Genomic DNA, 12,759 nt, shown 5'->3' on the forward strand with positions numbered 1-12,759 from the left:
TATGTCAGTGAGACACATATACAGTGGGGCAAAAAAGTATTTAGTCAGTCAGCAATAGTGCAAGTTCCACCACTTAAAAAGATGAGAGGCGTCTGTAATTTACATCATAGGTAGACCTCAACTATGGGAGACAAACTGAGAAAAAAAAATACAGAAAATCACATTGTCTGTTTTTTTAACAATTTATTTGCATATTATGGTGGAAAATAAGTATTTGGTCAGAAACAAACAATCAAGATTTCTGGCTCTCACAGACCTGTAACTTCTTCTTTAAGAGTCTCCTCTTTCCTCCACTCATTACCTGTAGTAATGGCACCTGTTTAAACTTGTTATCAGTATAAAAAGACACCTGTGCACACCCTCAAACAGTCTGACTCCAAACTCCACTATGGTGAAGACCAAAGAGCTGTCAAAGGACACCAGAAACAAAATTGTAGCCCTGCACCAGGCTGGGAAGACTGAATCTGCAATAGCCAACCAGCTTGGAGTGAAGAAATCAACAGTGGGAGCAATAATTAGAAAATGGAAGACATACAAGACCACTGATAATCTCCCTCGATCTGGGGCTCCACGCAAAATCCCACCCCGTGGGGTCAGAATGATCACAAGAACGGTGAGCAAAAATCCCAGAACCACGCGGGGGGACCTAATGAATGAACTGCAGAGAGCTGGGACCAATGTAACAAGGCCTACCATAAGTAACACACTACGCCACCATGGACTCAGATCCTGCAGTGCCAGATGTGTCCCACTGCTTAAGCCAGTACATGTCCGGGCCCGTCTGAAGTTTGCTAGAGAGCATTTGGATGATCCAGAGGAGTTTTGGGAGAATGTCCTATGGTCTGATGAAACCAAACTGGAACTGTTTGGTAGAAACACAACTTGTCGTGTTTGGAGGAAAAAGAATACTGAGTTGCATCCATCAAACACCATACCTACTGTAAAGCATGGTGGTGGAAACATCATGCTTTGGGGCTGTTTCTCTGCAAAGGGGCCAGGACGACTGATTCGGGTACATGAAAGAATGAATGGGGCCATGTATCGTGAGATTTTGAGTGCAAACCTCCTTCCATCAGCAAGGGCATTGAAGATGAAACGTGGCTGGGTCTTTCAACATGACAATGATCCAAAGCACACCACCAGGGCAATGAAGGAGTGGCTTCGTAAGAAGCATTTCAAGGTCCTGGAGTGGCCTAGCCAGTCTCCAGATCTCAACCCTATAGAAAACCTTTGGAGGGAGTTGAAAGTCCGTGTTGCCAAGCGAAAAGCCAAAAACATCACTGCTCTAGAGGAGATCTGCATGGAGGAATGGGCCAACATACCAACAACAGTGTGTGGCAACCTTGTGAAGACTTACAGAAAACGTTTGACCTCTGTCATTGCCAACAAAGGATATATTACAAAGTATTGAGATGAAATTTTGTTTCTGACCAAATACTTATTTTCCACCATAATATGCAAAAAAATTGTTAAAAAAACAGACAATGTGATTTTCTGGATTTTTTTTTCTCAGTTTGTCTCCCATAGTTGAGGTCTACCTATGATGTAAATTACAGACGCCTCTCATCTTTTTAAGTGGTGGAACTTGCACTATTGCTGACTGACTAAATACTTTTTTGCCCCACTGTATGTATATATATTAATATTTATTCCAGCGCTATACAGCTTGAAAGCCGGTAATTCAATTACCGGCTTTTTCTTTCTCCTTCCTAAAAGCCGACATGATTTGAGACATGGTTTACATACAGTAAACCATGTCTTCTCTCCATTTTTTTTGCAGATTCCACACTACTAATGTCAGTAGAGTGTATCTGCAAAATTTGGCCATTCTAGCTCTTAAAATAAAGGGTTAAATGGCGGAAAAAATTGGCGTGGGCTCCCGCGCAATTTTCTCCGCCAGAGTAGTAAAGCCAGTGACTGAGGGCAGATATTAATAGCCTGGAGAGGGTCCATGGTTATTGGCCCCCCCCTGGCTAAAAATATCTGCCCCCAGCCACCCCAGAAAAGGCACATCTGGAAGATGCGCCTATTCTGGCACTTGGCCACTCTCTTCCCATTCCCGTGTAGCGGTGGGATATGGGGTAATGAAGGGTTAATGCCACCTTGCTATTGTAAGGTGACATTAAGCCTAATTAATAATGGAGAGGCGTCAATTATGACATACCTATCCATTATTAATCCAATTGAATGAAAGGGTTAAATAAAACACAAACACATTATTTAAAATTATTTTAATGAAATAAAAACAATGGTTGTTGGAGTATTTTATTCTACGCCCAATCCAATCACTGAAGACCCTCGTTCTGTGAAAGAAAAAACATAATAAACCAACAATATACTTACCCTCCGCAGATCTGTAACGTCCAACGATGTAAATCCTTCTGAAGGGGTTAAAACATTTTGCAGCAAGGAGCTTTGCTAATGCAGGCTGCTCCTCGCTGCAAAACCCCGGGGAATGAGTCTAAATATAGATCAATGATCTATATTTAGCTTCATTTGCGGTGAGGCGCCCTCTGCTGGCTGTTTATAGATCGTGGGAACTTGCCTAGAAAGCCTGGGAGCTTTCTAGGAAATTTCCCACGATCTATGAACATCCAGCAGAGGGCGCCTCACCGCAAATGAAGCTAAATATAGCTCATTGATCTATATTTAGACTCATTCCCCGGGGTTTTGCAGCGAGGAGCAGCCTGCATTAGCAAAGCTCCTTGCTGCAAAATGTTTTAACCCCTTCAGAAGGATTTACATCGTTGGACGTTACAGATCTGCGGAGGGTAAGTATATTGTTGGTTTATTATGTTTTTTCTTTCACAGAACGAGGGTCTTCAGTGATTGGATTGGGCGTAGAATAAAATACTCCAACAACCATTGTTTTTATTTCATTAAAATAATTTTAAATAATGTGTTTGTGTTTTATTTAACCCTTTCATTCAATTGGATTAATAATGGATAGGTGTCATAATTGACGCCTCTTCATAATTAATTAGGCTTAATGTCACCTTACAATAGCAAGGTGGCATTAACCCTTCATTACCCCATATCCCACGGCTACACGGGAATGGGAAGAGAGTGGCCAAGTGCCAGAATAGGCGCATCTTCCAGATGTGCCTTTTCTGGGGTGGCTGGGGGCAGATATTTTTAGCCAGGGGGGGCCAATAACCATGGACCCTCTCCAGGCTATTAATATCTGCCCTCAGTAGTCACTGGCTTTACTACTCTGGCGGAGAAAATTGCGCGGGAGCCCACGCCAATTTTTTCCGCCATTTAACCCTTTATTTTAAGAGCTAGAACGGCCAAATTTTGCAGATACACTCTACTGACATTAGTAGTGTGGAATCTGCAAAAAAAATGGAGAGAAGACATGGTTTACTGTATGTAAACCATGTCTCAAATCATGTCGGCTTTTAGGAAGGAGAAAGAAAAAGCCGGTAATTGAATTACCGGCTTTCAAGCTGTATAGCGCTGGAATAAATATTAATATATATACATATATGTGTCTAATGACATATATATATATATATATATATATATATATATATATATATATATATATAGATAGACAGTATATATATATATATTTTTTTTTCTTTTTGGGACACATGGATCATTTCTATAGCGGTATGTTGGTTTTGCAAGCCTGCGAGAAAACCACGCAGTACGGATGCCATACGGATTACATACGGAGGATGCCATGCGCAAAAAACGCTGACACACCCTGCCTACGGAGGAGCTACGGACCACTATTTTCGGGACATTTCAGCGTATTACGGCCGTAATATACGGACCGTATTTTCATACGCTGAGTGTGAAGCCGGCCTAAGGGGAGGGCCAATTAATGGAGCATTGCAGTAGTCCAGGAGGGAGTGGATCAAGGCGACAGTGAGGGTTTTTGTTGTTTGCATGGCTAGAAAAGGGCGGATTCTAGAGATCTTCTTTAGGAGTAAGTGGCATGAGCAGGCAAGAGATTGTATATGGGAGGTGAAGGAGAGCTCGGAGTCAAACAGAACACCCAGACAGCGTGCCTGCTGCCGCAGTGTTATTATGGTGCCACCGACGGAGAGGGAAATGTCAGATTTAGGGAGGTTAGTAGATGGCAGGAGCAGAAGTTGTTCAGTTTTGGAGAGGATGAGTTTCAGATAGAGAGTGGACATAATGTTGGAGACTGCAGACAATCAGTGGCGCTCTGTAGTACAGCGGGGGTAAGGTCAGGGGATGGCGTGTATAGTTGTGTGTCATCAGCATAAAAATGGTACTGAAAGCCAAATCTGCTGATGGTCTGTCCAATTGGTGCCGTGTAGAGAGAGAAGAGAAGGGGGCCAAGGACTGAGCCCTGAGGTGCCCGACAGTGAGAGGAAGAGGAGATGAAGTGGAGCCAGAACAGAACACTGTAGGAGGGGCCAGAAAGATAGGGGAACCAGGAGAGAGCAGGGTCCTTAATACCTAGTGATTGGAGCCTAGAGAGTAGGAGAGGGTGGTCAACAGTGTTGAAAGCTACAGAAAGGTCGAGAAGAATGAGCAGAGAGTGGTCACCGTTAGGCTAGTTTCCCATTGCGTTAATGGGACCGTGCTAACAGACAGCGTTGCAAGGCGAAATTAACGCCGTGCAACGCATCCGTTAGCGCGCCCATTAACAGCAATGGGGACGCGCATCACTAGCGCGTGCCATTTTCGGCACGCGCTAGCGATGTGCCGGTGTTTTGTGGCGCGCCGTCCGCGGTCCGTTCCCCGCTCTCGCAGATCTCCGACGTTTAACGCGACCCCTTTAAAACACATTGCGTTAGCGCAATCTGCTAGCGCTAGGCGCTAAACGGATTGCACTGAAGCAATCTGAACCTAGCCTTACATTTTGCTGTCAGAAGGTCGTTGGTCACTTTGATGAGTGCAGTTTCTGTCGAATGTAGGGGGCGGAAACCGGACTGTGAAGGGTCTAGGAGTGAGTGAGCGGAGAGGTAACGGGTAAGGCGGGAGTATATCAGACGCTCCAAGAGTTTAGAGATTAAGGGGAGATTGGAGACCGGTCTGTAGTTATTTGTGCAGGATGGGTCGAGGGTGGGTTTCTTTAGTAATGATAGGGTGTTTGAAGGAGGAGGGGAAAATGCCAGAGGACAGTGAGAGATTATGGATTGTAGTTAGGCGAGTTGTGATGACTGGATCTGACCACATAACCTTCTCCCATGCCTCTTCTGAGTCATCCAGATGGTCAATAGTGAACTTCAAAGGGGCCTGTACAGGTGCTGGAGTGGGCAGGTGGACTTTGAGTGCCCTGCAGGATTTTAATTAGTGTTGAGCGAATATAGTCTTTACTTCAGATTTCCCAAGCACGCTCGGGTGTCCTCCAAGTATTTTTTAGTGCTCGGAGATTTAGTTTTCATCGCCTCAGCTGAATGATTCACAGCTATTAGCCAGGCTAAGTACATGTGGGGGTTGCCTGGTTGCTAGAGAATCCCCACATGTAATCAAGCAGACTAGTAACATAGTAACATAGTAACATAGTTAGTAAGGCCGAAAAAAGACATTTGTCCATCCAGTTCAGCCTATATTCCATCATAATAAATCCCCAGATCTACGTCCTTCTACAGAACCTAATAATTGTATGATACAATATTGTTCTGCTCCAGGAAGACATCCAGGCTGTAAATCATCCAGCTTCGGTGAAGAACACAATCTCCGAACACTAAAAAAAACTCCGAGGACACCCGAGCGTGCTCGGGAAACCTCGAGTAACGAGTAAATTTGCTCATCACAAATTTTAATCCATAACGCCATAGTGTGCTACTAACTAATGTTTGAGACTGTAGTCCCAGCTCTCTTCAGGTCATTGACCAGGTCCTCCCATGTAGTTCTCGGCTGCCCCCTGACTTTAGTCAGAATTATCCTTACCCCATGAGGTGAGATCTTGCATGGAGCCCTAGACCAAGGAAAATTGACAATCATCCTTGTGTTTCTTCCATTTTCCAATAATTGTCCAAACAGTTTATTGTGCTGGTCTACAATTTTGTCCCTGGTGCTCACAGACAGCTCTTTGGTCTTAGCCATGGTGGAGAGGTTGGAGTGTGATTGTGTGGACAGGCGTCTTTTATACAGGTAAGGCTACTTTCACACTAGCGCCGTTTGGCCTCCGTCGCAATGCATCGTTTTTGGAGAAAACGCATCCTGCAAAGTTGCCCGCAGGATGCGTTTTTTCTCCATAGACTTTCATTAGCGACGCATTGCCACACGTTGCATCCGTCGTGCGACGGATGCATCGTGTTTTGGCGGACAGTCGGCACAAAAAAAATGCTACATGTAACATTTTTTGTGCGTCGTGTCCGCCATTTGCGACCACGCATGCGCGGCCGGAACTCCGCCCCCTCCTCCCCATACCTTACAATGGGGCAGCAGATGTGTGGAAAACTGCATCCGCTGCCCCAGTTGTGCTTTTACTTCACAGCATGTGCCGGTACGTCGGCCTGACGCACTGCGACGGGCCCGTACCGACGCTAGTGTGAAAGTAGCCTAACAAGCTCAAACAGGTGCATTTAATACAGGTAATGAGTGTAGAGGAAGAGGGCTTCTTAGGCTGGAGTCACACTACTGTAGAATAGGGACGAGTACTATGCGGGAAAACATCACATAGCACTCTACTCAGTGTTAATCAATGGGGCAGCTCACATAAGAGTTTACTTTCTCAGCCGTATTCGGCGTGCATGTAAAAATTGCAGCATGCTGTGACTGTCACCAAGACTTGCCAATGCAAGCCTATGTGTTTGAAAAAAAAAAAAAAATTGCACAGCACTCGGACCATGCGAGTACTGTACGAATTTTATGCACCGGTGTCCTTTGAAAAGCCAGCAATTCATGTGCCGCATACAGCAAAATCACAGAGTGACAGGATATATAGATATACAGTGTGGAAAAGAGCATTTAGTCAGCCACCAATTGTGCAAGTTCTCCGACTTAAGATGAGAGAGGCCTGTAATTGACATCATAGGTAGACCACAACTATGAGGCCGGCGTCACACTTGCGAGTTTTACGGACGTAAGAGCGCAGAATCTACGTCCGTAAAACTCGCAAAAAATACGGCACAATTATTCTCTATGCCCCTGCTCCTATTTGCCGTATTTTACTGATCAGTATTATACGGCTTTCTACGGCGCAAGAAATACGCCAATGAAAGTCTATGGAAGCGTGAAAAATACGGATTACACACGGACAAGCAGTGTGACTTGCGAGAAATACGCAGCGCTGTTAGAGAGAAAAGCCGGCAATTCAGTGCGGTGTACAGTAAAATCACACTGACAGCTTACAGTCCAATAGGTAGAATAAATGTGTACACATAGAATAGGTATATATGTCAGTGAGACACATATATGTGTATATATATTAATATTTATTCCAGCGCTATACAGCTTGAAAGCCGGTAATTCAATTACCGGCTTTTTCTTTCTCCTTCCTAAAAGCCGACATGATTTGAGACATGGTTTACATACAGTAAACCATGTCTTCTCTCCATTTTTTTTGCAGATTCCACACTACTAATGTCAGTAGAGTGTATCTGCAAAATTTGGCCGTTCTAGCTCTTAAAATAAAGGGTTAAATGGCGGAAAAAATTGGCGTGGGCTCCCGCGCAATTTTCTCCGCCAGAGTAGTAAAGCCAGTGACTGAGGGCAGATATTAATAGCCTGGAGAGGGTCCACGGTTATTGGCCCCCCCTGGCTAAAAATATCTGCCCCCAGCCACCCCAGAAAAGGCACATCTGGAAGATGCGCCTATTCTGGCACTTGGCCACTCTCTTCCCATTCCCGTGTAGCGGTGGGATATGGGGTAATGAAGGGTTAATGCCACCTTGCTATTGTAAGGTGACATTAAGCCCAATTAATAATGGAGAGGCGTCAATTATGACACCTATCCATTATTAATCCAATTGTAGTGAAGGGTTAAATAAAACACAAACACATTATTTAAAATTATTTTAATGAAATAAAAACAATGGTTGTTGCAGTATTTTATTCAACGCCCAATCCAGTCACTGAAGACCCTCGTTCTGTGAGTAAAAAAACATAATAAACCAACAATATACTTACCCTCCGCAGATCTGTAACGTCCAACGATGTAAATCCTTCTGAAGGGGTTAAAACATTTTGCAGCAAGGAGCTGTGCTAATGCAGGCTGCTCCTCGCTGCAAAACCCCAGGGAATGAGGCTAAAAATAGATCAATGATCTATATTTAGCTTCATTTGCGGTGAGGCGCCCTCTGCTGGCTGTTCATAGATCGTGGGAAATTACCTAGAAAGCCAGGGAGCTTATTAATTAGGCTTAATGTCACCTTACAATAGCAAGGTGGCATTAACCCTTCATTACCCCATATCCCACCGCTACACGGGAATGGGAAGAGAGTGGCCAAGTGCCAGAATAGGCGCATCTTCCAGATGTGCCTTTTCTGGGGTGGCTGGGGGCAGATATTTTTAGCCAGGGGGGGGCCAATAACCGTGGACCCTCTCCAGGCTATTAATATCTGCCCTCAGTCACTGGCTTTACTACTCTGGCGGAGAAAATTGCGCGGGAGCCCACGCCAATTTTTTCCGCCATTTAACCCTTTATTTTAAGAGCTAGAACGGCCAAATTTTGCAGATACACACTACTGACATTAGTAGTGTGGAATCTGCAAAAAAAAAAATGGAGAGAAGACATGGTTTACTGTATGTAAACCATGTCTCAAATCATGTCGGGCTTTAGGAAGGAGAAAGAAAAAGCCGGTAATTGAATTACCGGCTTTCAAGCTGTATAGCGCTGGAATAAATATTAATATATATATACATATATGTGTCTCACTGACATATATATATACATATACCTATTCTATGTGTACACATTTATTCTACCTATTGGACTGTAAGCTGTCAGTGTGATTTTACTGTACACCGCACTGAATTGCCGGCTTTTCTCTCTAACAGCGCTGCGTATTTCTCGCAAGTCACACTGCTTGTCCGTGTGTAATCCGTATTTTTCACGCTTCCATAGACTTTCATATGTCTCACTGACATATGACATATGTCTCATATGTGTCTCACTGACATATATATATATATATATATATATATATATATATATATACACACACATATACCTATTCTATGTGTACACATTTATTCTACTGTAAGCTGTCAGTGTGATTTTACTGTACACCGCACTGAATTACCGGCTTTTCTCTCTAATATATGTGTCTACTGACATATACACTATATATATATATACACACATATATACATACAGTATATATATATATTTTCTTTTCTTTTTGGGACACATGGATCACTTCTATAGCGGTATGTTGGTTTTGCTAGCCTGCGAGAAAACCACGCAGTACGGATGCCATACGGATTACATACGGAGGATGCCATGCGCAAAAAACGCTGACACACCCTGCCTACGGAGGAGCTACGGACCACTTTTTTCGGGACTTTTCAGCGTATTACGGCCGTAATATACGGACCGTATTGTTTTACGCTGTGTGTGACGCCGGCCTGAGAGTCAAAATGAGAAAACAAATCCAGAAAATCACCTTGTCTGATTTGACCTATGACCTGTGAAACTGACAGTGGGCAGCATATTTCACTCCACAATGCCTTGATAGTTTTGAGATTTCATTGTACTCTGTACAGATTCAAGGGACGTTTGTCAGATGAAGCAAGGAAGCCCAAAAACATAACCGAGCCTCCTTCATGTTTCACAGTAGGCATTTTCTTTGAATGCTTCACCTTTCTATCCATGAACATAAACTTTTAAGCAAGTGACATCAGCTCTAAGCATCTGTCCAAAAGGGCATTCTCCTAGAAGCTTTGTGGATAGACAATATGGATAGTCAAATTCCAGTCTCTCTTTGGGATGATTAGTTTAACAGTAGTTTTCTCATGGGTCGTCTTCTATGAAGTACATTTTGGCCAAGACAGTGACGGATGGTGCAATTTGACACTGATGTACCTTGACCTTGGAGTCCACCTCTACTCTCTTTTTGAAATTGTTCTGGGTTATATTCATATTACCTGTCTCCAATTTGCCATCAATTTTCTTCTTGCGGCCAAGTCTAAGGAAGTTGGCTACAGTCCCATAGCCTTTAAACTTCTGAACAATATGTGCGACTAGTAACAGGAACATCAAGCTGTTTGGAGATGGTCTTGTAGCCTTTATCTTTAACATGTCTGTCTACAATTTTCTTTCTAAGCTCCGGAGACCGCTCCCTCCTTTGCTTTCTTCAGTCCATGTTCAGCGTGGTACACAATATATTAAACAGCACAGTGACTACTTTTCGACCTTTGAATAGGCATACTCCTTGATTTAGAGATGCTACTTATGGGACACACCTTAGTTTAACAAGCTCCTATTGTTGAAGTTATTTTAGGTCTTTACTATGGATAGTAGTATAGGCCATTTTTCAGTAGTTTTTTTTAATTTACGTGGAATCACAATTCAAAAGCAAGGTCTGATTTTCATCATTTGATACACTTGCTGATATATTTGTCAGTTTCAAGATCTGTAACCATTTACCAAAAGTGTACCAACATTTTGCCCATCCTATGTGCACACTGCTGACCAAAAAGGAACCAGGCAAAAAAACATTACTTGTTTTCGGCACAAATAAATCCTGTGGCTATAGGACGAGAAAGTTCTCCTACCCAGTTATAGAAATCAATCTCAAATTCTGCCTGTAAGTTTGCATTTCTTCTGTGGCCAGAGTCTTGGTGGGAGAGGAATGCTATACTTATTTAATAATCGTTCAGAGCTTCCGGAAAAAAAAAAAAAAATATATATTTTTTTTTTTTTGAACCAAAAGGTTAACACCAAGGATGGGTGAAAGGCACCTGTTCTCATGAATGTGTTGCATCGGAGCTTGGTTAAGCGAGTTCTTTGGCCGATTCCTCAAGTTTGTTGTTGAAATTCTTGCCTTTATCTTTATTTTTCCATATTTCAATTGCGTAACTGCTAACAGTTTGCTTTAATCTTGTAAAAGCAGCAAATAATGATTGATGTGTGATTGATAAGTGTTTATGTCAAAATAAGGGCATGGAGACATCTGTTTAATCTTATTTTTATCTCTACCCCTTAAATTGTAACTTATTTTAGATATATATTTTTTTAGTTTTATTTTTAAGAAAAAAAGAAACATATATAATAAATAGTCTGAAGAACACTCAATCTTTGCTTGGAGCACACATTTCCATATCACAAAAAACACACACAATGTAATTTCTACCCCCCCCCCCCCAAAAAAAAAAAAAATTGTACCAGTAATGTCATCTTGCGACACCATAGACGAGTCTTTATACGGCTGCATTAATGGAAAAATACATTTATTTTTTTACCACTTAAATACAAAAGAAAACAAAACCATACAAAGTTGGGTATTGTATAAAATTGTACGGATCTGGAAAACCATTTTGCCAGGTTGCACAATGAACAAGAAAACACAGATGGCAGAATTGCATTTTGTTTTACCATTTATCTGCGGTTGGAATGGTTTCCCGACCTTCCAGCACACTATGTAAAATTGAATGGGATCTTTCAAAACTACAACTCTGCAGTGTTGGCAAAAAAAAAAAAAAAAAAAAAAAAAAAAATGAATAGTTGGTATATATTTTTAATTCATTCTGTGCCAATTCTGTTCCTTTAATTTTTCGTAGTATGCCAAGTTGTGGATCTGTTTAACTGACCGTACACATTAAAATTCAGTTTACTGCAATCTCTCATTTTATTGATGTATATGAAGTTTAGTGAGTCTCCTGAAAGTCAGAGGAAAGAAAAATCTGGCATTTGGATTTGAACACACGTGATCCTTCTAGGGGAGATAAGCTGCCGGCTCTTCACTCATCACACATGGACGCTCGGCTGACCCGAGGGTGAGTACAGACGGCTGTTTAGCCAACAAGTGTCCAATGTGTACAGCGGGCTCCAATACCGACGAGCCCTATACAAAAATGGGACATGAAGAAGGAGCGTTATTTTGGTTGGATTTACTCTTTACCATGTAAGTGAACTTTCCAAGGGGCCAAGTGACAAATACTAAATATGACATCTTTGATAATTACATATTCAGCTTAGAGTAAAAAAAAAAAAACACACAACAAAACAAACAGTTCTGCGGGGAACGATACGAGCAACAACAATGATGTGCCAGTCAAGGCTAAATTACATAATTAGAAAAAAAATAATTTATTGCACTGAAAATAAACCCAATTATAATCTATACCTGTGATTGACCTGGCACTATGTGAAATACACACTGGGATCTTCAATTTTATTGCACCCGTTATCTAAATACTCCATGATAATATTTCCTCCATTGTGTAGAGGATTTTCTGCAGTGGAAAGCCACATATCTACAGAGCCATCCGTTGGTAGCGCCACTCCAGTCTCGGCATGGCACAGCCGAAGCTTCTGCAAGACAAATAGGACACACTGTTAACAGGAATGTACGGTATCCATTCCAGATGGATTGCTGGGCAATTGTATGCCAGGAAGGGATGAAAATATTCAGTGTTCAATCTATGTGTGAACAATCGTGGTGTAGGGCTACAATCCTTAATCCTGGATACCCCAGGTCCTGCAATGTAGGGACAGGAGGAAAGAGACCTAGCAAATCAGAAGCAGCTACACTACATTTCTAATTGGAGGCATTTGCTAATATTATACCAACTAAATATTGGAGATGGGAAATAAACCCCCTTTAAAGTATACACTGGTAAATGAGGTTTCTTTTGTACTCAGTAATAGTCATGTTGCTGAAT

The 12,759-nt window shown here is 42.2% G+C and overlaps 1 protein-coding gene across 3 annotated transcripts in view; it reads right to left on the reverse strand.

Annotated features, from left to right (window-relative positions):
- Window positions 1-11,308: 11,308 nt before the first annotated feature.
- The window catches only part of ZFAND1 (zinc finger AN1-type containing 1), a 28,261-nt gene continuing 26,810 nt past the window's right edge, over window positions 11,309-12,759 (reverse strand). For all 3 annotated transcript variants that reach the window (XM_069731535.1, XM_069731534.1, XM_069731532.1), the window contains 2 exons: window positions 12,222-12,409; window positions 11,309-11,939 (listed from right to left, as the gene is read on the reverse strand). In XM_069731535.1, coding sequence (XP_069587636.1) covers window positions 12,239-12,409 — 171 coding nt within the window. In that variant the 3' untranslated portion in view covers window positions 11,309-11,939; window positions 12,222-12,238. The remainder of the gene's footprint in view (window positions 11,940-12,221; window positions 12,410-12,759) is intronic.

The sequence above is a fragment of the Ranitomeya imitator genome, chromosome 6, assembly GCF_032444005.1.
Source record: "Ranitomeya imitator isolate aRanImi1 chromosome 6, aRanImi1.pri, whole genome shotgun sequence".
Lineage (NCBI taxonomy): Eukaryota > Metazoa > Chordata > Amphibia > Anura > Dendrobatidae > Ranitomeya > Ranitomeya imitator.